General features: G+C 52.3%; 2 protein-coding genes across 3 annotated transcripts in view; one reads left to right on the plus strand and one right to left on the minus strand.

Moving 5' to 3' along the window:
* Window positions 1-6,056, minus strand: part of POLE (DNA polymerase epsilon, catalytic subunit) — a 31,686-nt gene extending 25,630 nt beyond the window's left edge. The window contains 12 exon segments of the mRNA XM_032706162.1: window positions 172-304; window positions 1,018-1,137; window positions 1,858-1,943; window positions 2,217-2,327; window positions 2,736-2,843; window positions 3,090-3,170; window positions 3,461-3,602; window positions 4,244-4,398; window positions 4,918-5,010; window positions 5,157-5,201; window positions 5,282-5,362; window positions 5,826-6,056. Of these exon segments, the coding sequence (XP_032562053.1) occupies window positions 172-304; window positions 1,018-1,137; window positions 1,858-1,943; window positions 2,217-2,327; window positions 2,736-2,843; window positions 3,090-3,170; window positions 3,461-3,602; window positions 4,244-4,398; window positions 4,918-5,010; window positions 5,157-5,201; window positions 5,282-5,362; window positions 5,826-6,056 (1,386 nt within the window).
* A 244-nt stretch (window positions 6,057-6,300) lies between these two features.
* Window positions 6,301-24,693, plus strand: part of AIFM3 (apoptosis inducing factor mitochondria associated 3) — a 53,699-nt gene continuing 35,306 nt past the window's right edge. For both annotated transcript variants that reach the window (XM_032706150.1, XM_032706151.1), the window contains exons 1-2: window positions 6,301-6,407; window positions 19,748-19,898. In XM_032706150.1, coding sequence (XP_032562041.1) covers window positions 19,868-19,898 — 31 coding nt within the window. In that variant the 5' untranslated portion in view covers window positions 6,301-6,407; window positions 19,748-19,867. The remainder of the gene's footprint in view (window positions 6,408-19,747; window positions 19,899-24,693) is intronic.

A 24,693-nucleotide genomic window follows, 5' to 3' on the forward strand; every position in this document is an offset into this window, starting at 1 on the left:
GGCCAGAACAACTTCAGTAGAATCCTGTTCCTTCTCCCCATGAGCTCTAAGGCATTGGCAGTTTGGGGAGAAAGATTGAGTTCACTTCTCAAAATCCACTTTTAACTTACAGATTCAGTTATACTGCAGCTCCTTTAGGCTGCTTTCCCATAGAGCACAAGGAGGGAGTACCTGAGGCTCTTCTGTAGCCATCCGGCACATCTCCTCAGGGTCCAGCTCTACTGGATCGTAACCCAGTTTTGCTTTAGCTGCTGCTTTCAGGTTGTGACTTCCTACCGGGAGGTAACTGTCTCTCTTCACCCACCTGGATAGAATCACAAAAATATCATTTTGTGCAGAGAAAAACCTTAACAACAGGCTCAGGATTGTGAAGAGGATGTGGATTGCCACGGGGATCTCTCACTGAGGACAGCCCAGTCCCCAGGCACGGTGGGGTACAAGACTGTCTAACTTTAGCTATCCCAACCAGGACAAACCCCACTGTCCATCCCATCCCCAATGCTCAGAATTTCCACCTTCCAGTTCCTCCCTCAGTGGCTTTAAGATAAGCATTTCTCCACCGAAGAAGACCCAGCAGGACTCCAAGGACATCCAGATGTGCTCCAGAGCCCAGACTGCTCCAGGGGAAGAAACGTCTCCCTCTTTCCCATGTGTCATTTCCTCCTCTGGCTGTGCCAAGAGGCTGGTGGGTGAGGCTACAGTCCCTTCCCTGCTCCAATGGCCTGACCTTAACCTGCCCTTTCTCTGACCTCCCCAAATCATCCATCAAACACTTGAGGCTGCAGGGCATGAGCCAGCCATGGGAGCTCTTCAGGGCAAGACTCGGCAGCTCCTGCGCGAGGCAGCATGCCAAGGGGAAGAAGACATCATAGAAATGGATTATCACACAGATGAAGAAGGTTCACAAAAGCTTCCAACAGACAGAATGAGAACAGTATTCAAATACAACCATAAGTATTTTATATAAACCCAAGAGATAAAGACGCAGCTATATTGTACAGTGGAAGCATTCAGTACCTCAGACAGTCCATGTGGATGCACTGGGATGCCTTGTACTCTCCCTGGCTGTCCTTCTGAAACCCAATTTCCTGATACATATTCATTCCATGAACTGCTGCTCTTGCTTCCACAAAGGGCCTGGGGAAAGAGGTAGAGTGAAGAAAAGGAGCAGAACAGCCATTTTCCTGCATCTCCAACAATGGTTCCATAACCACTTTGTTACAAACTGCCTAAAGAATTTTTCTTGTGATTTATCTGTGTATCTTGCCACGGGGAAAACTTCCTGCAGGACATGGGGACACATCATCCCTGGAAGTGTCCAAGGCCAGACTGGACAGGGCTTAGAGCAAACTGGTCTAGTGGATGGTGTTTCTGCTCATGGCAGCAGGGTTGGAACTAGATGATCTTTAAGGTCCCTTCCAACCCAACCCAGTCTGTGGCTCTATAAGAGAACTGCAGTGTGACCCAAGAGGCAAAGCTGCTTGCTCGTATCCTGCTCCTGGAGGTTAGGCATGTGGTTCCTCTGCCTTGCTTCCCAAGGCTTGCCTGCGCCCCTCTCCCAGTATCCTCCAGGTCTCTTTTGACCCTCTTCCTGCTCTCCCATGACTGGGCTCATCCATACACCAACAATCCCACACTGCCAAGGGTTTAAAGCAGCTCAGGCAGATGGATGGGACTCTTCATAAAGTCCTACTGCCAAGCCAACGGATTGGTGAGGATTCGGTGAGGTGCACAAAGTGGCCATTCCACATGGATTTCCCACTGTCTGAGCTATGGAAGGATGTCGAGGATGGAACCTGACCCTGCTCTCCAGCTCAGGTGACACCTTGCCAGCTTAGCTGTCATTCCTGGTCTTACCAGTCAAAGAAGTCTCCGTTGTATGTGACGATGATGGTGGGTTTGGTCTCCTGGACATGTTCAAACCACCTCTGGATTAAATGAGCCTGGGACGAAACAGAAAAGATATGTATTTTAAGGAACTTCATCTCCTCCATGGAGAGGTGGTTGATACCATACAGTTTACTCCACCCTTCCCCTCTCCTCTGCACCTAGCCCAAACCTGACCATTCTTACTTTTATTCCCCAAGACTTGAAAGTATGGTCAGCCCTACCAGACTCACTGCATTTCTCAGTGAGGCAGTCTGCCAGGGAATGAGCTCTCTTTGGCCAACAAGAACCCCAGGCAGGTAAAACTCTACTGAGCGGAACTGACTTACCTCATCTGGTTCATTAAAGACACAAAATGGACCCTCATACTCTGGCTTGGGAGTAAACTCAAAGTCTTCAATGTCCTCTGAGACAATCTCCCTGTTTGTGATCAGGTAGCCCTGAGAAGGTGACAAGGAGGCAGTGAGGAGGACTGGGCTCACAGGCAACCCAAAAATGCTGTCCAAGCAATGGGACATTTTCCTCTCAAAAACCAGAGCTTCTGTCAAGAGGGAACAATTGTTTCGGAGTCATCCGCTGGCCATCAGAAAGGGAGACCACGGAGAGGCAACATGGGACAACAGCTTTGTTTCTCTCCCTCAGAGAAACACTAGCAACCTGAGCTGGGTGTCACAAAACTCAGGATCATGTGCATCACCCAGACTTTAATTCCATTTCCAGAGCCTCACCATGCAGCTGGCAGCATGGCAAGCCTGGAGCCAGTAGGGCTGAAGGGGAATGCTGGGCTGTTGCCTGGTTTCGCTGCTGGAGGCTGAAACCACCTGAGGAAACCACCCTGCTAGCCTTACCTGCCCATCAATCATATACGAGATCATCATGATCTGGTCTGTCTCTGCGTCAGGAAACTTCAAAGGGAGTTTGGTTGTTTCAATGTCAAAGGCAAGAACAACAGGATCCTGGGCAAAACCAAATACATTAGAAAATATTCCAGAGCTGACTTGAAGTTAAAGCCCAGTGCAAGTGAACCAGAACCTCCCCTCTAATCATTTCAGTGCTTTATCAACCCAAAAATCATTACCCGAGCCCGGAAACACAGCTTTCCCCCTGCCACCATTGTGTGTCAGCAGCAGCATGTCAGAAACCGGTCCCTTGGGTGGACACACCGGGACAAAAGGACCCCTCCCTGCCCACCCAGTGCTCACCGGCCGCTCCACGAGGTCGTCTCGGCGGGTGATTTCAGGGGGGTAGGTGTTGCCCCGGTATCGCACGTTGTACCAGTGAGCCTGTGGAGACAGGAGGGCAGGCAGTGCCTTACTAGAGGGCCAGATCCCTGTGGCACTCTGCTCAGCTGCTGGGGACAGAACTGCAGGAATCGCATGCAGCCCAGAAGAAAGGCTCAAACTGTGGCTGTGCATCAATCAATTATCTTTTCTGTGTGTCATTAACTAAGAAGAAACCCAGCAGCACAGGACTAGGCTCTACACATGGAATCATCATTACAGATACCTTTGTGAAGGTCTTGGAGAGAAAAAAACCTTTCTGTGCTTCAGGAGCAAAGCTCTTCCCTACTCACCACATGGATCTTCAGGTCGATGGAGAGGCGAATGTGGTAGGGCACGTCGTACTCTCGCATATCCACAATGTTGTCCATTTGGTTGGCAATTTTTCTAGAGGGTCCTTCCTCATCCATGCTTAGACTGCCTCCACTCAGAGCACTGCAAGAGCAGAGGGAAGCAGCCGCCTTACTAGAGGGCCTGTCTCCCAGGGACAGCCACTGTCACTGGTGACACCAGCAGCAGGAGTCAGGGATAGGAGAGAAACAGAAAATGTTGGATTTTTTCCCTTTTAGTTACAACTACAAATAAGGTTGCCCAGTGCCTTTCAGGATCCTTTCACAGGGAACAAGCAAACTATTTGAGGTACAGGTATAGATACCACCACATGCCATGCTATGCCATGCCATGCCATGCCATGCCATCCCAGAGGTAGCCTTTGGGATGTGCAGCATGGAGCTGGAAGATCCAGCCTGGAGATGGGTGGCAGAGAGGCACAGCCAGGGCCAGACCCAGGCAGGACAACACCTCTGAGGAAAGCTGGGAAATAATCAAGGGAGTCTAATTATTAAGCGGGTGGTGAGGCCCTGGCAACGGTTGCCCAGAGAAACTGTGGCTGCCCCATCCCTGGAAGTATTTAAGACCAGTTTGGATGGGGCTTGGAGCAACCTGGGATAATGGAAGGTGTCCCTGCTCGTTGCAAGTGGATTGGACTAGACGGCCTTTAAAGATCCCATTCCATGATTCTATGAATTATTAACATGAGGGACTGACTGACTGACTTCCCTACAGGGAGCTCCCACCTCGACAACATGGCTGTGTAAACATCGCTCGCCTGGTCCCGCTCCCTGTTTTTCCTCACTGCAGGAGAAATCTCCTTCCGCACCTTCACCAGGTCCTCCACCGTGTTGAAAGATAGCTTGATGTAGTTCCTCTTCAGGCCCACCAAGTGGTTTGGCTGCGAAGCAGCAAGAGAATGGCAGTTCAGGGAGGGGAACCATGACAAATGGGGGAAGGCCAACGAGACTGATGCAGGTGGAAGAACTGGCCAAAAAAGAGGTGCTGATGGGTGGGAGAATAAAGCACCAAGAAGAGACTCTGGTGGTCATGTCAAGAGCAGCAGAGCAAGGGCCCAGCCAGTCCCGCTGATACAGGCATCTGAGAGTGAGATTCACCCAGGGAAGAAGGAAGAGTGGATCAAGCAGGCATCCCCCTCCCACACTATCCTTCTTCCTCCAATCACTTTAATTCCTACAAGTAATGTGCTGAACACACTGTGAAACAGCTGATATGCTTCAGAAACATAATCACCAATAAGCAATTAGCCATAACAAACACATTTCTGAGACACCACAGCAGCACCAGGAGACTGAAGTCAAGCATGCTGCTTTCCTTCTTTACTCATCCCTTCCTACATCACTAGAGCTGTGCAAGGTCCAAAAAACCCCACTGATAAAGAGCACAGAGGGATACAGACCAAGTCCAAGTCCTCTTTGGGGACAGTCTCCAGCTTTGCAATCTTCCCTTGGAACTTCTTGGAGAGGAAGGAGGACACTTCCCGCTCGCAGCCCTGTCAAGAAACCCTGGGGCTGAGCAGTGTGCCTCTGTCTCTTGGGAGGAGACCATCCCAAAGCAGGCTGCCCAGGAGGTCTCGAGCTCCCCAGGACGCTGTCTTCTTCCCTGGGGACCTCATCTCCGCCAGGGTCCCCTCCTCACCTTCTGAGTGGCAATGTAGAAATAAGGCTTATAGGGCAGGGCCACCTAGGAGAGAGTAAATGGCTGATGGCGGCAGGTTCCCTACTGGGACCCCACACTCCAACCCTCCCCACCCGTGGACGCACCTTGAAGCGGCTCCCGTCCTCCTGGATGAAGTAGTAATCCACCGCACTCACGGACCGCCGGTCCTCATCCAGCACCTCCGTCTGCCCACAGGCACCAAGACCCAACGAGTCCCTCCATGAGACTCGCCCGGGACGCCACTACGGGACCCTCCCACCCTGGAGCCTCCCTCCTGGTAGGGCCAGGGAACCATGGGAGGGTCAGTGTAGCCATGGAAACCCCTCCCGCCGTGTAGGGCCGGGGTCTCCTGTGGGAACCTGCTCCCCCGGTCCGACCGGGGCTCTCCCCGGGGAGACTGTCTCCCCCACGCCCTATGTGGGGTATCTCCGCGGGACACCTCCCCATACCACGGGCCGTATCGGTGCCCTCCCCATGGGACCCCTGTCCCCCGGCCCTACCGGTGGTATCTCCGTGGGACCCCCATTCCTGGTACGCCTAGGGTCTCTCTGTGGGAAACCCCTCCCTAGGCCCTACCGGGGGTCTTCCCACAGGACCTCCCCATTCCCCATCTGCTGCCTGCTCGCCCCCCGCCCTGCCGGCCCGTACCGGGTGCATGTTGATGAGCCAGCCAGTCCGCTCGCCGGGCTCCGCGGGCCGCTCGAAGCCGAACAGCGCGTCCAGCCGGTCCGTGCGCTGCGCCCGCTCCAGGCGCTTGATCGCGGACAGCGCGGAGGCATCGTCCCGGCCGGACCCCGCGCCATCCACCGGCTCCCGGGGCCCGCCCGCCCGCCGCCCCCACTGCGCTGCCGCGGGCTCGCCACCGCCGCGGAACCCCATCGCGAGCGGCGCCAGGAAAGGATTTCCCGCGCTGCGCCGCGATCCCGCCAGAGCGAAAGCCCCGCCCTGCGGCCAGAGCACTAATCAGAACGAGGCCCCGCCTCCCCGTGGACAAATCCCACCAATGGCGGGGGGCTCCTGTCCGCGCCTCGCCTTCGTCACAACTCCGGGAGGGGGGAGCGGCGGCCGCGGCCGCGGCCGCTTCCGGCTGCGGGTTTCCTGGAGAACGGGAGCGGGAGAGAGGTCGAGCGCACCCAGCGGCACTCCCCGTCCGGCCGCTGGAGCCGAGTCCTGCCTGGGCCGAGGACATGGCTGCTGCTTTCCCCGCTGGGGACTCAGACAGCATCGAAGGTGAGCACAGGTCCCAAAGAAACGCGCGTGGGCACGGACGTAGGACACAGACACAGGACTCACAGGCGCAGGACACACAGACGGCCTCCTGCAACGCGCTGCTGTCATCAGCATCCTGCACAGGAGCCTCATCACACCCCAACCCCCTCCCCTCCTCCTCTGGGTTGGCAGAGACGGGAGAGACACTCGGGGTTCACAAGCACACAGACACTCTTGGGCCCCCCAAGCACCCACGTGAGCCCAGTGTCCCCCCAGCAGCCCTGCCTGGACCCCGGCCCTCAGCCCCAGCCTTGCCTCACCAGCTAGCCCAACTGGAATTTTGCTGGTGAGTGCACAGACACACACGCCCCCACCCATGGTTGCAAAGGATACTCTCTAACCCACCAGACACACAGGCAGTGACACAGTTCAGCTCCAGCTGCACAGAGCCCTTCATTCCCTCACACCGCTCTCCTACCCCCAGTAGCTAGTTTTAGGGACACCATTCCCACACCATGGCTGGAAGTTAAAGACCCTTCAGTCACGCCAGTGGCTGCACTGGGACCCCACTCTCTCCAGCAGGTGACCCCAAATCCCCTGGTGTGCACACAGGCCCCATCACTAGCTGGCACTGGGTCCTTGAAGCACACACCCGGGTCAGAGTGGCATGACACAAAGAAATAGTCAATAAAACATTTAATAAGAAATATAAAAGTTCTGTGGTGACCATGGACAGGGCTTGCCCAAACTGGGCCAGGTTTATGCCCCCTGTTTTATTCCTCCTCGTTCCCCTTCTCATCCCTGTGGGTCCATTCCCCCACCCCTCCCTGTGTCCGAGTCCCCCCAGTTCACACATGCAGCAGTGGCAAAGCCCAGGCTGATCCTCCTGGGCAGGCCAGCCCCAGTGGGGTTTCTGGGTAGCCCATGGATTAGTGTGTCCCCTTCGCTGCCTCCCTTGTCACTTGCTGGTCAGCTCTGTGTCCTTGTCATGAAATGAGTGATGCACCACTCCACCTTGTTCTCATCCTCCTTTTAATAATACATCCTGGTTGCACTGAAGATCCTCAGCCATAAGGAGCAGAGACACACTCATAGCCTGATTCCACAGTGTTGTGGTTTAGTGATGGTATTCCCCAGTTTAGTGTTCCCACTGAAATACTCCAAACAAAGCGCCCTTTGCTCACTCCCACCCCTCCTTCACCCTCCCCCCTGCAGTGGGATGGAGAGGTGAACTGGAGGCACAAAAGGGAAAAGCTCATGGGTAGGCATAAGAAAAATGTACTGGAAATAGCAATGAAATGCTAAACAAACTGTGATAGCAGCAATATTAATAACAGAGTGTACAAGAGAGGTGAACGATTCACATGCAAGTGCTCGACGTGCAGAACTCGACATTACCCCAACTAATCACTTCATTACTGCCTGACCAGAAGGGACACCCACCTCCCTCCGCCCTTTCCTCTCCCCCTGCCACCCCCCATCGTATGATGTGAGGTGGTACAGAGTAAGGCAGAGGCCTCATCCCAACCCACAAATCCGTGGAGCATGTGGTGGAGACTGTGTCACTCAGCACTCCCCAGAAGTTCCTTTGAGCTTCCGGAAGTTGCTATCTCTGCTTAGGAAAGTCTGAATTTCGCCTGAGCTTGACCCAAAAAAATCTCTTTGTAGATCCTGGACACCACAGCAGACCGTCCTGCCCTGACTGGCGTGTCCAGCAGCAGGAGATTGGGATCAATGAAAGCATTCTCATGGTCTGAAAAGGAACTGACTTTGTGGCGGTGAAGAATGGAATTTAAAAATATCCTGCTGCCTTTCTTCTGAATGTGGAGTGGCTGCTGTTGAGTCAGACTTTCCCTGAAGATGCAGGAACCTGTTTCTCTTATCTTTGCCATTTTTCATGGTTCTGCCACCTGGCTGCTGTGGGGGTCTGGTTACTTGTTTGCTCCTTGAGTGAATGTTCGTCATTTTGGGTATACTAGGCTGGAGGGAAACGAGGGCAAGTTTTGATGATGGATTTGCCTCAACATCTGTGTCTTACTGTGGCTTGTGCATGAGAACAAGCCTTTGTAGGCAGCTCTGTAGCAGCAGACGCTCCCTCAGGGGAGCAAACAGGTCTGAGGCATCAGCCCTGGATTGCAAACCAAGGTCTTTTGTTCCAGCAGCTTCTCACCAGATGTGACAGTGGTTGTCCATGGCTGGCATCTGAATCAGCCAAGCAGGGCAGGGCTGAAACTGGGTGATTCAGAGGGCTTATTGCTGCTATGAACTGTGGATTTGGCATTGAAAGGTCGGGATTTAGGTGCTGGTAAACGTGACTGCCCTTCAGTAGCAGAGGAAATCACAGAATCCCGGAATGGTTTGGCTTGGAAGGGACCTTAAAGATCAATTCATTCTACCCTCCTGCCATGGGCAGGGACACCTTCCACTATCCCAGTGCTGCTGTAGGCACAAACTACCCAGCAGCTCTGTTGGGTTTATGGGGAAGGGAGGACTGCCAGGCATTCATCCCTCTGGGTCCCTGCCCAGTCACCCCACTGCAGACAGAGCTGCATCTCCCACTGTTCCCAGGGCAGCACAGCCCCACAGTGCTGCTGGTGTCTCATTGTCCCCCTGTAGTGAGGTGCTCGGCCCCACAAGGTACACTTATAGTGCCAGCTGAGCATAGAGTCACAGGCTGGTTTGGCTTGGAAGGGACCTTAAAGCTCATCTGTTCCACCCCCTGCCATGGGCAGGGACACCTTCCACTAGACCAGGTTGCTCCAAGCCCTGTGCAACCTGGCCTTGAACACTTCTAGGAATGGGGCAGCCACAGCTTCTCTGGGCAACCTGTGCCAGGGCCTCACCAGCCAAGAATTTCTTGCCAGTATCCAATCTAAATCTATCCTCCTTCAGCTTAGAGCATGGCCACCCGTGGCTTGCTGTCATGATAATTCCCTGCAAAGCCATTTACTGTCTCCTTCCAAGGCTCAATCTTTGCTGTTTGCTTGGCAGCTGCATAGGAGCAGTTTTCCACACCACAGGTCAAAAGTCCTGCATGCCATGTAGGGAAATGGAGGTGATGGGTCTGCTAGGGGTCCCTGCACCCTGTGGGATGAGCTCTGCACCATATCCCAGCCAGACGCAGCACCACATGCAGGGTTCCTCCTGCTCGGTGGCCTGCAGACAGTGGACCTGGGATCATTTCTCCTGCCTTAAAATTGAGGCAGCTCCATGAGGACCCACAGTTCTTCTCCCAAGGCTGTGGAGGGATGTGGCTCCCTGGAGCTTCCATGCTGGAACGCTCCATCCATAGGTAGTTTTTTTTAACAGCAGTGAGAACTGCAGCTGAACAGCCTGGTTAAGCCTCTTGTTCTGCTCCCATTTGGAGCAGGGAAGTGAAGTTGGACACTGAAGAGCAGTGAACTGCCCCTGCAAAACCTCAGGGAGTTGTATATATAATCAGGGTGTAAGACAGCAGCGATCTGAGACAAATTATCTGGTGGAGAAAAAAAATTCCTCTGTACCCAGTGTGGTCTCAAAAGTCATCGAGTGAAAATAAAGGACAGATTTGGGGCATGTGAGACGAAAAGGCGCAGGGAGATGCTGACACTGCCAGACATGATGGGCAGGGAAAGAGTTTTCTGGGAGAACAGAAACATGCCAGGAGGAGAGTGGGGGCGTAGATCTCCGAGGGGGGAGCAGAGACGTGTGAATCCATAAGGAAAATGTAAACCAAGTGACACCTGGGAAGGGCTGGGACGGGGTATTTCAGGAGGGCAGGAATAGCCCCGGCAGCGGCGACCCCGCGGGACCCAGCAGGGCCGAACTGTCCCGGAGTGCCCGAGGCCAGCGGGCACCCCGCGCCACGCGCGTCTCGGGAACGGGCAGGGCCGGCGGGGACCTCCCGCTCCGCTCCCGCGGCGGGGGCGTGTCTCCCCCCGCCCCGCCCCGCCACCGGCCGCGCTCCGCCCGCCGCGCCGGCACAGCGGCGGCTGCCCAGGTAAGTGCGGGGGTGGCGGAGACCCGTTCCAGGGAAGATGTGAAGGGAGTGGGGTTCCCGGTGCAAGACCGCTGCCCAGTACCTCACTGCATCTCCGGCCGGAGGGAGTGGGCAGTAGGGGCCGCCGCTGCTCCCTCAGGAGCAGGGGTACCGGGGGTACCGAGGAGCGCGGCGGGCCCGGGAGCTCCTCTGCAGAGGGAGCTGCCGGCGGAGCCGGGGGGAGGCGGTGCGGAAACGTCGCGTGCCCGCAACTTTCCTGAGATGCAGCAACTGCCCAGAAAGTCAAAGCAGTGAAAAAAATGGGTCGCGGGGGAAAACCGGGTTTGGGTCCCTGTGTTGCGTGTCGTGTCCCTCCGCCAGTGTGTTCTCCAAGTTTGTTTGTCCCTGTTTCAGGGAACAGTGATCCCACCCGGACAAAGGGGAATGGCTTTAAACTGAAGGAGGGTAGATTAGATATTAGGAAAACATTCTCCCCTGTGAGGGTCGTCAGGCACTGGCACAAGTTGTCTAGAGAAGCTATGGCTGCCCCATCCCTGGAAGTGTTCAAGGCCAAGTTACATGGGGCTTGGAGCAACCTGGTCTAGTGGAAGGTGTCCCTGCCCATGGCAGGGGAGTGGAATGAGATGAGCTTTAAGGTCCCTTCTAAGCCAAGCCATTCCATGATCTTTGTGTGTCCCTGTCCAGCAGGACATTCTATGATTCTATGAACTGCAAGATCTCCTTTGAGAAGGAACATCCACCTCTGATTGTGGTGGATGGAAGCTGGACCATGGTGTTCTGCGGTAGCTGTTAGTCTCGGAAAACATTGCTGGATAAACTCCTTCTGCCCTGCTCCAGCTTCTATGGGGAACACAGATTGCTCTTGTGCAAGGGGGACCTGGCAGGGACAGCACGGCAGGGACTCGGCTGCCTGTAGTGCAGTAATTGAGAATTAAAACTCTCTCGTGTTGTGAAATGACTTTTGCATCGTGCACTCTGCGCCTGGGGAGAATTTCCAGCATTTGTGCTATTTATTAGCAAAGCTTTGCGATCTGAACCAAATCTCATGATTAATGATTTTCAGTCCAGCTCACAGAGAAGGTGTGCGGAGTGGTGGCAGTGACAGCGCTGCCAAATGAGCCTTTAACCTGGAGCGTAAATTGCTGAAGCAGCAGCCAGGAAAACAATCCTGTCTGATTGTGCTCCGACGGGGCGTTCCCACTGCGCTTCTTCAGGAGCCAGCGGGGTACATTAACCGGCAACTTTGTAGCTCTCTGTGCTGCCGCTGACACAAACTCCTGGTGACAAGGTGAAGTGCAGCAGCGCACGTCACTCCCTGCCCTTATCCCTCCCTGCCGCGGTGAGATGGGGCCATGCAGCCCATTGCTGGGGCCGTGAGCTGCTCTCGGCGTTTTGCAGAGTGTTTGCTTCTATTTCTTGGGACCATCCAAAAGGAAATCACCTGGCAAAGCCAAACCCGCTGCTTTCTCCAGGTAGGTGTAAAGCAAATCTTGGCCCCCACCAGGAAGCATCTGCAGAGATAAGATTTGTCAGGGAGGGCTGTGATGAGAGGGGCTGGGGGCTCCCTGGCAGCCCAGCAGTGGAGGAAGGAGTAGGAGGGGAAGGAGGGCTCTGAGGATGTCAGAGTCACTGTGTGTCAGCATCTAGGGGACCCTGGAGCAGAGGCCAGGTAATAGGATCAGGATGGGTATGGAAATGGCGGGAACCTGGGAGCAGGAGCATTGGGTGGAGGAAAGGGGGAGTTGGCTGAAGGGCTATCAAATGGGAGTAAAGGGGCTGAAGAGCTGGAGAGGTTAAAAGGAGGTTATGGTGCCAGGGAGAGAAAAAGGGGGTTCCTGTGTGCCAGCCCCCTTGAGTTTGGCTCATCCGCTGTGTGGGCAGAGGCTGGGCAGCAGTGCATGGCATGTCTGCACAAGCAGTGTGAGTGTGTCCTAGATGCGGCATCCTCGAGGTGGAGAGTCAAGAGGCAGTGACATGAACACAGGGGTGTTCACCCAGTTGAGCACCTCATTCTGGGAGCCTAATCTGTGCGAGCACTGGGAGCCACAGCATTGTGGAACTCAATCCTTGGTAGTGTGATTCTTGATACAAGTGGTTAACTTTAGGATGGGGACCCGCCTGTTTTCATACCCATATTATTTTAGAAATACAAGTTCTCCCCTCCCTAAAAACATCATCCCCTCTCACATTCTCTTCTGTGTGACCTAATTCTCTTCCCACTGTCTTCTTTTCACTTGATGGGCAGGCCCTATTAATCTTACCAGGGTCAGAGCAGGGCTGCTGCATGTTGCCTTGATAACAGAGTGCACAGCATGGTCCGTGGGGTGGGGGAAGAGCCTTGGGCCCCCCAGTGCTCCAACCATGCCTGGGCTGTGCTCAGAGTTCAGCATCCAGAGGAGAGAACTGCTTTTTTTGGCAGCAGAGCCTGGCTTGTCCTGGAGACGAGGCAGTTTGATTTTGCTGAGCCAAGACCTTTACAGGAACTGGAGATCCTAAACACTGGGGATCCTCCTCAGGATAATGGGCTGTGGCACCCAGGGTGGTGCAGCAGGTGGAAAATGGACCCAGAGTGTGCAGAGGGGGAGGTTGCGGGCAGCTCAGGGTGTCAGCAGGACTTTGTGCCAGTGGTTGCTGTGATTTTCAGCATTACTGGTGGCTGGAGTTGCCCTACTAAGCAGAGATGGAAAAGTGGGGTGTGAGACTGTGCACAGTGGTACTAAGAGTGAAACAAGAGCTGACCTTCAGGAGATGATGGAGAAGGATAGTCTGGGTGTACTCATCAAGGACAGGGGGACACGGAGTCACCACTCTTAAGTCTTTCTAATGCTGCTGCACCAGGCATGGGGGAACCTGGTAAGAGTGGTGGCCCACTGCATAGTTCTGGCAATCACTGTGAGAGTGGAACTAGAGCAAATCCCGAGAAAAGTGAGAGAAACAGGCAGCCCTTGTTGAAAGAGCACAGCAGGAATGTGAGCCTATTGCTTGGTGGTGGGTGTGTGGTGGGTCAGGGTGAGTATGTGCCTGGCTGGGATGGAGCCACACAGGGTGATGGTGGGATTGAGAAATGGGTGCCATTGTGTATGTTGAGGAGGTAAGTGGGAAATGAGGGCTCTGGGTCCTGGTGATGTTCAGGACCATCTGGGCTGGAGTCCTTGCACCCAGGGACCAGGGCCAGGGCTGCCCTGTGGGATAGGCTGTGCTTTGTGAGATGGGCTGGAGAGATTGTAGTGGGATCTGTGCTTCACTTTGGTTCAAGGGTGCGACCAAAACAGGTCTGCTGCTGGGACTGCTCCATGGCTCCCGCTGTCCCATGTGTTAAAGACAGTATTTTGCATGTACAGAGAATTGGCAGAGCTGCAGTGGATGGGATATGGTTTGAGATCAGGGGTTGTTTTTTCCCCACAGTGGGGACCAGAGTCAGAGCCAGCTCTTCCCTGCAAGCATGGACAGTGACACCAGATGATCTAAGCCTCCAGTTGCCCCCTTCTCTTGTGTTCCTGCTTGGGGAGTGTGGGAACCAGCTTGCAGAGCCAGATCTCGGTGGCTGGAACAGGAACGTGGTCCCCTTCACTCTGCGGAGCAGACAAGCAAGTCTTCCAAGAGATGTGGAGATCAGTCCTTATACAGAGCAGGAAAAAAATGACTGACGTGGACCCTTCAGACACATCCACGAAGGATGTCCCAAGAAGAAAGTGCTGAGCTCTTCAAATGGCTGTAACAGTGCTCTGAGTCCAAACATTTTCTGCAGGAACTTATAAAGCTTCTGAAGGACAAAGTTATCTGGACAGAAAAGAGGCAAATATTTGTAGACAATGGAACCCAGATGCAATAAAAATAAAATGTTATTATATGCAGGGACAGTTGAAAAACAGCAACTCCTGTTGAGTGCAGAGCTGTTGGACATCACCTTAGAGGACCTGTGCTACAAGTGACTGAAAACTAGAAAAACAAAGCTGCCATGGGAAAGAGAGGCAGAGAGATCACAGACACAGCTGGAGTCCTGGCCCTGCCACAGCAGGGAATCCCTGGCCAGAAATGGCCCCGAGGAGCCCTGGCAAGGGGCTGTGCTCAGAGCTACAGAGGAAGGCAAAAGCCCCTAGGCAGCTGTGCCAATCTCCAAGGGAAAAAACTCTTTTCTGACCTCAAACTGGCTATGAGCTGTTCCCTGAGCATCTGAGCAAGCCCTGTGCCTGACCCCCTGGAGCTGCCATGGCTCCAGGGGACAGCATGACTGCCCAACCTTTCCTCTACTGCAGGCAAGTCAGGGAGTCTGAGCATGACGAAATACTCCAGAAGTGATATGCCTGGGAGCAAAGATGTCATTCCTGGTCCCAGTGGGAAACTCTCCATGCTTCAAAGTGTTGAGGAAGTGAAATCATTTAACATCTCCTCTTCCCATTTCTAAGGAGTGCTGCATCTGCCAAATGTGGTGTGAATGGGGAGCTCTGGGTTGGTCTCCAGATGCCAAGGATGGATTTTCTTGTTCTTTGCAGACCACTGAATCTTTTTCACTGATACCCATCTGAAAAGACCTGGTACCTTTGAGGACCCTCAGGTGTTAGTGGGTCAAGTCATGAATAGCGGTGAGTCCATTCTCCAAAGCTTTAAACAGCATTAAGGTTTGATCTAAGTGGGTATGTCAACCTGCTTACATCTGGAATTGGATCAGATGACCACCAGAGATCTCTTCTAGCTTAAATTCGTCCATGATCCTGGGCAGAAGGTGCAGAGCAAGAGATGCCACCCTGGTGGGAGATGAAGGCCAGCATGGTCATGACCACAACTGCATTGAGGCTGCCATGTTGCCCTTCCTGCATTCAACACTACTGAGAGGTGTCACGTCTCCTTGTTTGGCCCTTTGATCCCATTCTTTTTGGGAAACAGCCATCCCATGGTCCATACTGCCTGCCTCTCCATTGTTTTCTTTAGTCCTCCAATACTGAGAAATTCTTCCTCGACCCATGGGAAGGTCTCCTCCTTATCCTGATGGAATGCCTTCCCTGGGAGGTATCTCTAGCTGACCTCTGCTTTTTGATCCTGGTCTGTGTCCTAGAAGAGACCTTCCTTATCCTCATTTGTGTGGACCTTGGCTTTCCATGAATCTGAAAATCAAGAAATCTGGAAATCAAGAGAGGAGAAAATCAAGAAATCTGAAAATCAGAAAGAAAGGCTGGCTGAGCACATGGTCCTGAGCTCCCTGGGTGACTGGATGTTGGTTGCTGGTGGTGGCAGGTGGGAGCATCCATTGTTATCTGGTTTCCTTGGAGTGCTGGTTGTGTTCCTGACCCTTGAGAACCTGAACTGTGTCTCCAGCAACCCCAGGGCTGGCTTGGATCTGGCCCAAGAGAAGGAGAGGGCAGTGGAGGAGATGTAGCTGTGGGAGGACCAGGGCTATGCAAAGCCTAGAGGATCTAGGATTGTAAGACCCAGAGATTGAGATGTTTCTTATTCTGGTAGCCACAACCAGGATCCTTGGGATCTGGAGCCTCAGGGCAGAGTTTCTTCTCTGGGATCATGTGGTGGGTTGGCACCAAGCCCCTGTCTTCTTTGACCTCACACGCACCAGCCCTTGGTGCCAGGAGATCACATCAGTCCTCTTGCAGATACTGGGAGCCCTCACGTCACTGGGGAGCAGAGATTTGGATCCAGGGCTAGAGAGAAGGGGTTCAGGGATGGGGATGGGATGGAGCTACCTTGGAAGGTGGCAGGATGCCCCTCTATCTGACCAGGGGCCCAGGCATGGGGACTTGTGCTGGGTGAGTGGGAAGGGGAGGAGGAACAGCCCTCTCCCCTCTTCTCCCTCTAGTGGCACCCAGGGCTGGCATGGGGGTCTGGAGGATCCTGAAGAGGCCATGGAGGCAGCTGGTGTCCATATACACCAGGGCCCCCTCCCACAGCAGGTAAGTCACGGCTGAGGGGACTCCATCAACAATGTCATGAGTGTGTCCATGCTCAGTGCTCCACAGAGGTCTCCAGCTGGAGCTAGCTTGGATTGGAAACTGATGTCTCTGGGGAGATGCCTGTGTCACTGGGCACAGCTTGGTGCTCAGATCTGTGCCAGATTTCTAGGCAGGCAATGCAGGATTATTCACAGCAGCAGGACAGATGCTGACAGATGCTGCAGCTGGATGGGAAGGACCTGAGTGCCGGGTGAGGAAATGATACTGCGGCAATAAACACAAACTGATGTTCAGGGGGAAAACGTTATTTATACCTACAGTGTACTGGTATACAGATATAGTTATATAGTTGCCACATTAGCTCTTAGAAAAGATTTTGGAGTCACAGCTGAGCACTTGATTAAAATAGGAGCCTGGGGCACCGCAGCGAGCAGAAGCACAGTGCTAATAATAGCTCTGCCAGCACTGCACCGCTCAGAAGTGGTGCAGGCTCTGGATCCTGCTCCGAGCACAGACTGTCTGAGCCTGGTGGGAAGTGTGGGCTGGGCTGAGCCATGTGGTCTGTCTGGTCTGATATCCCTGACCCACACTGAAATGTGATGTTGCCATATTTTACATATGTTATTGCCGTGCAGGGGAAGTGTGCAGAGTTGGTAGCACTGGATTGTTTCTCTCTTTTTGTTGGATTATTGTCCCTGTTTCTCCTGTTTAGAGCAGGCTGGTGTCCCTGGTTATGTGCTCAGGAAGTGTTCTCTGTGGGTGATGGAATTCTGCAGACAGCCTGGTGCAGGGCTGGTTCCCCATTCACTCTGGAGTTTGTAGGGATGGGGCAGTTTGTTCCTCAGCACTACCACAGTTGCCTCTTTGAGCAGATGTTGAAGGTGTTCCTGTGCAGCTGTGTGGCACAGATTATCGTTTTGTTCAGGCAACAGATGATGTACTGGTTTACTGGGGCATGGGCACCTTATGCAGGTCAGGCCATCACCCTTCAGGACTTAGCAAGGTTTTACGGGGGATCCTGGGTTCAGCTACAGCGTGTTGTATATAAGCTTATTTCCTTCTCCTAATAGAGAGGAGATTTTGGCCATGACTCCTGCAGGATCTAGCTCTGGTTCGGTGCCTCTGGATGCCACTAGCAGTGACGTGGCCCTATTGTGTCCTCTGAATTGGTCAGCAGGGCAGGCTGGTGCCTCTGCAACCAGCTGGGTCTCAGTTGATTCTGAAGCATCTCTGTGTCCTTGCTGGGACTCAGGCTGGGGGCAGTCAGATGGCTTCTCCTCTGGTGGCATCATCTGAAATCCTACCACGAACCGTTTTGATTTTGCCTGGTTAATGCTGGGAGTGCAGAAGACACCTCTGATATCAACCACTTCCCTCTGACCTGCACTGGGAGGTGCAAGTGTCTCAGTGCATCTGAAGGGCTGGGGGGACCATCAGTGGGGAAACTGGGCGATGTGAAGTGGGCCTGAGGGAATGGCTGCAGATTGCCATCTTTATGGTCCGAACAAAGTGAAGGCATGTCAGATGAATGGCTGACATTCAGGAACTCTGACATGCCCCCAAGTCCCTGTTAAAACCAACCAGACCAGCTGGAAACTAGTCCTGCATCAGCATTTCTGGAGGGGTTGGAGAAGTTGGAGTGATTCTCTGCTGAGGCATCTTTGGGAGCCACCCTTCTGCCATCCATCCCACTGCCTGCCTGGTAGTTGGGGTTCCCTGCTGTGCTCCTCCATGTGCACAGCATCCCAAGGGAATGCTGGGATGCTGCCAGGGCACTGCCTGCCTGGAGCGTGACCCTGTCTTGCTGCCACAACATCCACTTCTGCTGCAGGAAACTCACTGCAAATTGCTGCTCTGAGTTGGGGCGGAGGGGGGCTTCGTTTGCTCCTGAGGCAACTGTGGCAATATTTCATTATGTGTTTTACACTAAATTATTGTCCTGTATCACTGATACATCAGAAGCTCGAGATTTGGTTTGCCTGGTACAAAGCTATTTTCCTTTTCTCCTTGCTGGTTCTGGCAAAGGGCTGTACAGCAGCTACTGCATGTGATGTCTCCACTCTGTTTTTCCCCACTGCTCCCCAATCTTCCTCTGCATTTGTGCACCTTCTTATGTGGCATTTTTTTCTGGCATTTGCTCTTGCGTAGACATTGTCATGCTGTTTCCCTGGGATGCTCTTGGAGAAGAGCTCTTGGTTGTTCCCTTCTGCATTTAATGATCCCTCTTTGCACATGAAATTTTTTAGCGGCTCCACACACATTTGATCACTCTTTGTGGGGAATGTTGGGTTGGTTTTGCTGTGTTAATAGTCTGCTCCAAACTGGTACCCTCAGTGCTCAGTATCAAATAGCATATGTCTGCTTTGCACCATGTGCAAGGCACCAGGCTCGTGTTCCCCTGTGGCTTGGGTTGCTTATTCAACATGCTCCAGGCTCTGAAGGTGCTTCTGCAACACACTTGGGGCTTGGTGGAGGTGTTGCCATGCATGGCATCCCTCTGGAAACAGGGAGATACATCCTGTTATTTTGAGTTGGTGTTTAAGCAGAGAAGGTGTAGGGCTTGTTATCTGTCTCTTGGCACTTCTCTAATTCTCATCGTAAAGACCTTGAGGCACTTTGTAAGCTACAGAAAAGCCTACCTTGTCTGTCTTAAAATATAATTTGGCAATGGTTTTTAATTTCCTGCCCAGATCAGAGGGCTTTTTGAATAATATATGGCAAACCCATAGTAAATTGGTTCAATTCAGGTAGGAGAGGGTAAAATGAATTAAATATACTATTTTATTGCTACTGTGTTGGATGAGTCTTTGCTGTTTTCAGTCATGCAGTGTAACTGAGAAGGTTTATCTGAATTCTTTGTACCAAATCTGAGATCACTCCAAGTCAAAGCTAATAAGAGAAACACAACTTGATTTCAAACATTTAAAAAATTGGTCTTAATAGTATAAAAAAGGGATGTTGATACAAAATGGCCTGATATCAAAAACCCTTTAATTAATTAATTGTTCCAAAGCCAATGGCATTTCTGCAGGAATGAGCATAACTGGAATACCTAATAATAACAGGAAAAAAACAACGGAAATGTATTTATGGTTTAATCATTGTATTTAGGCTGTGACCTGTGTGCTTAGAGTTTTAATTCCCAAAGGCAGGGCTTTGAAAAGTTATTAAAATCTGACCATAAATGATATGAGGGTTTTTGTAATTAACTTTGATGTTTGAATTTATAAACTTCATAACTGAATTTACCAGCGGCTCCCAGCACAGTGACCCAAGCAGCACACTGTCCGCTTGTCCCTCGGGTCACTGGGGGTGCATGGGGCTCGGTGCCCCCGTGCTATGTGTGCCCACTGTACTGGTGCTGCCCGCTCCTGCCTGCAACTGTGGGCACAGGCAGCAGCGCTGTCACGAGTTTGCCTTCCCCTCCCTGTTGCACTCGCCCTCCCGGCCGGCACCGGCTCTCACAGTACTTTTCTACCCAGGGCACGTGGGATCGACGCCGGAGCCGAGACACGCGAGCTGGCCGTGTACCATGCGAGGATGTGCCCGCGCCCTTGGTGACCTGCCTGCCCCTGGCCCCGCTGCCTGTCCCGCACGGCGCCATGGGAGGATGCTTCTCCAAGCCCAAACCAGGTGACTGCCCTCCAAGGCCGAGGCCCCATCCTGCCGTCCCCGTGGGAGAAGTAGGTCAGCAGTGGACGCTGGCCGGGGGAATGTTAATGCTCGGCTCCCGCAGGGAGGATTACTGGGTTCTTAGTCTCTCCAGATTCCTCGGCTCTCTCACTCCCAGGCAGGGAGCTGGGGGGGGGGGGGGGGCAGCAGTGCTGCCAGGGGGGATGGTAGGTGGTGGTAGGGGGGTGGTGGGCAGGTGGTAGGGAAATTCACCCTGCAGTACGAGGGAGGCAGCTCCGCCCGGTCCCATCTCCTTGTACCTCACCACCCTCCTGCTTCTGCCTTTCTGCTGTACCTGGGGCAGAGCTGCCCCTCTCGTGCCCCAGGGCAGGTTTGTGTGACAGCCATCCCCACAGAGACACATGGGGCTCCAGCACCTTCCTTCTGCTGCAGCTTTGTCACTCACTGTCCAGCCCTTATTTTTTTCCCTGCAGTCCTGGGGCTGCTCTGCTGTTGGGATTTTATTATCTTGGCGAAGCCTGTCCATGTGTACTGCTTCCTGTGGGGAAAGCAGTTGTAGGCACCTGGACATCAAGGATGTCCCCCCCCCTTGCCTGGCATGGTCCCACCACGGCTGGGCTGGGTGGGCTCCCTGCTTTGTGGTTTGGGGAAGGTGGGTGTATGTGGGAGGGGCAGGGGCTGTGGTGCTGCCTGCCCAGGCAAACTGGCTGATTGAGGGGTGGTGTGGAAGTGTCGATGTTCAGCCTTGTCCTGAGCAGGCTGGGCATGAGCAGGCACCACATGGTCGCCCACACTCATCATACCCGGCAGCACCCACATCACCCCAGTGCAGGATCCCAAGGAGTGATACTGGTGCATGGGGTGCATGGCAGTGTTGCCAAAGCTGCCATGGAGGAGAGCTCCTAGCTCCCTGTGCCCCAGGGCAAGGGGAATCAGTGGTGCTGTCAGATCAGTTAGCATCCATGTATAGCCTTTGTGGGTGGACAGATGTCTTTTGGGGACATTTTCTTGGCAATTTGTCTTCACTGCCTCAGGCAGGGGGGATTTCAGGTTGAAGGACTCAGAAGATCAGAAGGGCAATAGGAGTTGTGAACCACTGAACATCCAAGGAGTGAGGTCCCTACCTTTGTGTAAGGCACGAGGAGAAAATAAAGGTGATTTTCTGCCCTTGACCTGTACTATGGTTATGTTATGGGTCATCGCCAAGGTAATATGACATTGGACACTGTGACCTGTAAGTTTTCTTCGTGAAAACCCTGTTTATATCTTTATATCATCTCACAGTTATAAAACCTGCAAATGCAGAGAGGTAAACAGAGACATTTGAGGATACTGATTGTTCTAGCAAAGGGGTTTTACAGCCATTTCATGTGAGAATTGTACACCGTCGGAGCTGAGTACTGGACTTTACTATTTCTAAGAATCCACCTATTCCCTGTCCAAATAAGAAGCAGGGACAGAACAGAGTTATTTGCTCCATTTCCACATTTGCTCTATTTCCACATGAAGGGAATATTTCAGGTGCAACCTGAAGTCAAGGGAATTGATTCAGACACTTTTTTAAGATGTACACAAGGTCCTTATCTGCTCCATCTCCTTATATCCAAGAGAGACCCTTAGTCCCTTGAGCACTCTCAAGATAACCTTGGCATTGCACAAATGTCACTTTTTGAGGAGCAGATGAGTGGTACAAGAGCTTTGGGGAGTGGAGTCCTGGATCCCTAAATAGATGTGCTGACTGTACCACTGGCCAGCCCCCAGATCTGGCTGCTGCTGCAGTGCCTGTCCCTGTCCTGATATTTCAGTGTTTAATTAAGAGCTTATGTTCAAGCAATGAAGTAATCTGCTGTTATCTCCAGTGCTGCAGTCCCGTGATGCCAGATCCTCTTCTGAAGGCCCAGTTCTCAATCTCTGTATAATTTTTTCCTGGGGTTTGTCTTGAGTGTGTGATGCATTGGGGATGAGCTGGCAGCCTGTGTGGTATCCCAGCACCCGCTCTTGCAGCACAGCCTGGGCAGGATGATGGGTGACAGAAACCATCATGCACCAGTGCCAGCTCTTGTGAGCTGCAGCAGCACCATCTCTGCGCAGGGTGTGGGAGAGTGGCTTCAAAACCTATAAATTGTCAGTATCCTTCTCCTGCTGGGCTCAGTGCTTGATGGTGGGGCAAAGCAGCTGCTCCACTTCACATGGAATGTCTGGGGGTGGGCTTTGTCCTTGCACAGAGAATGTGTTTAGCAGGGAACATGCTCCATTCCCAGGCATGCTGCATGCTACTAGAGAGGGTGCTGTTGCCTGTGTGACCTGAGCTTGGCTCTGAGGGTGCCCCCAGGCTTGGCTGGCAAGTCCTACATCCTGGTTTTTGGGAGCGTGGCATTTGCTGACACATCATCTGGAGAAGGAGAGCAGAGCGAGGCACATTTGACATGGTGATTTTGTCACGAGCTGTCATTTTTAATAGAATGATAGAATCACGGAATGATTTGGGCTGGAAGGGACTGTAAAGACCAACTAGTTCTGATCCCCTCCCATGGGCAGGGACACTTTCTACTAGATCAGGTGTCTCCAAGCCCCATCCAGCCTTGCCTTGGAAGGAGGGGAAGAAATGGTCAATAGAAATGGTTTGGAGTCTCTCTGAGACCACCTGAAGTTGCTCTCATTGGGGTTTGTAATTGAGGCAGAATGGGAGTGCCTGGGGAATGCCTGGAAAGCACAGCTCTGGCAGGGCACAGTGAGCCCCCAAACGTGTCCCATGGTGGTGGATTTGCTCTGTGCTGGCTTTGGGAAAATAAACCCTGATGGGGTAAACTGAGATTTCTGGCTGTGCTCACTGTATCTTGCTACTCCCTCCAGCATCATCCCTTGATGCTTTTTTGGTTTCCACTGCTCCTGGAACTGTTGGTACCATACAGCCCATACCAGGCTGTTCCCTGCCCTCAGTGCTCCTCTGCCTTGTGCCTCCAGCCCCTGAGCAGCACACTTCGAGGCATCACATGGTTTTGGGGTTGGGGAAGGCACACTCACTGCTCTCCTCTCGTCAGCTCAGCTCCTCCATGCCCCATGGCCAGGCATCTTCATCTTACCCAGACTCCCCCAGGTTCAAGTTAGTTCTTGATGCATGGCAATTCTCTCTTCCCATGTGATATGGTTTGAAGCTGGCTCCCTACCAAGTCTCCAAACCTTACCACAAGAAGTCCCCCCCCCCCCCCAAACCTCAGGGAGAAGAGGGAGAAAAAACAACCAACTAAGAAAACCCGAAACGAGAGAGACAGCTTAAGTGATATATATAAATATATTTACACTTATGTTACAATTGAAATATATACAATTTAAAATATATAGAATTTCACAAGGGAAGGGGAAGGGGGAAGGGAAAGGGAACAAAACCAAAATAAAATATATGCGTATATATATATCCCAATCACTAGCCTGAGATCTAGTAACTAAGAGTTAGCAAAGAAAATATCCCACCACTCTCCTTGGGACGACCGAGAGTCGCTCCAGTACGATCGCCGGCAACCTCCGCCTCCCAAGGTCGACAAGGCCCTACCAGGCCTCGCTCCCCAACACGGCAGACTCAACAGCAGGGAACCTGCACCTCCAAGCCGCCGGAAGGAAAGAGGGCGAAGGCCTCTCCTCCTTTCTTCTTATAATCTGGTTTACGTAAAAATCGTAGGGAATACTGGGTAAATCTGGACCCTTCCTTGGTTACAAACTGGTCACCAAGGAAGGCCTAGCCCAAACCACCACACCATGTTAACTCAGTATTTTCCTGGTTTCTCTCATTTTTAGTACACTTTCAATGATCTGATACCCATAATTTAAATTTAGCCTCTAGAAGGGCTCTGAGCCATACTGGAAACCCAGTTCTGTGATAAAGAAGTCTTTTAATGACCCTATTTTTTTTAAATAATGTCTGTGGCCCTGCACTGCTGCCCAGCTACCTGCCAGCTCCTGCTCTGGGGTCTATGCCAACAAATCTAGCCTCATATCTCAGGTACCTGCCCAAAAGCAGGCAGAGGCTTTGACTTGTCCCACAAGATTGTGAATAGCGATGGAGAAGGAATAAAATTACAGGAGATGTAGTGGAGTGTTAAGGACTTACTGCTTGCGTGAATGGCATGAGGCAAAAAGCACAAGAACATTGTGGCCACTGTGTGAAAACAACACGTAAGCCAACTGTGATGAATGGGGTTGGGACGCAGTTTCTGAGTGTATTTGGAGGGTCCCAGCAGTGCTTGACCTAAAGGCTGAAAACCTGGCAGAAAAAAAAAATGAGTAAAAATTTATAGTCTTGTCAAGACTATATTTTAAACAATTCTGTGACTTTGGAGAGCTGACTCAGGATTTTTGAAAAGTGAGAGCTGACAGTGCTGTGATGTATGCGGATGTTTGATATGAGCACCTGCTCAGCTGGTTCCTCTGCTTTTTTCTACATTCTTATAAAATCCTTACAGCCCTGGCCTCCTAGTCCCTAATATATACATATATGTATAATGTGTGTATGTATGTATAGATATATATTAAAAATGTACATAAACACATATGTTTATGTATGGGATATGTTTATATATGTGATGCTGATGGTGCAGGGCAAGCTGGCACATCTCTCTCTGTCTCCCTCTCATCTATTTTATCTATACCTATACATATCTATTTATATTTTTATCTATATAATCTATAATTATACCTATATCTATACCCATACTTATGTATCTATATCGATATCCATATCTCTATGTCCCTGAGGAGCTGTCTGCTGTCCAGATTTGTAGTCACATGCCTAAAACTTTCC

Source organism: Chiroxiphia lanceolata, chromosome 18, assembly GCF_009829145.1.
Source record: "Chiroxiphia lanceolata isolate bChiLan1 chromosome 18, bChiLan1.pri, whole genome shotgun sequence".
Lineage (NCBI taxonomy): Eukaryota > Metazoa > Chordata > Aves > Passeriformes > Pipridae > Chiroxiphia > Chiroxiphia lanceolata.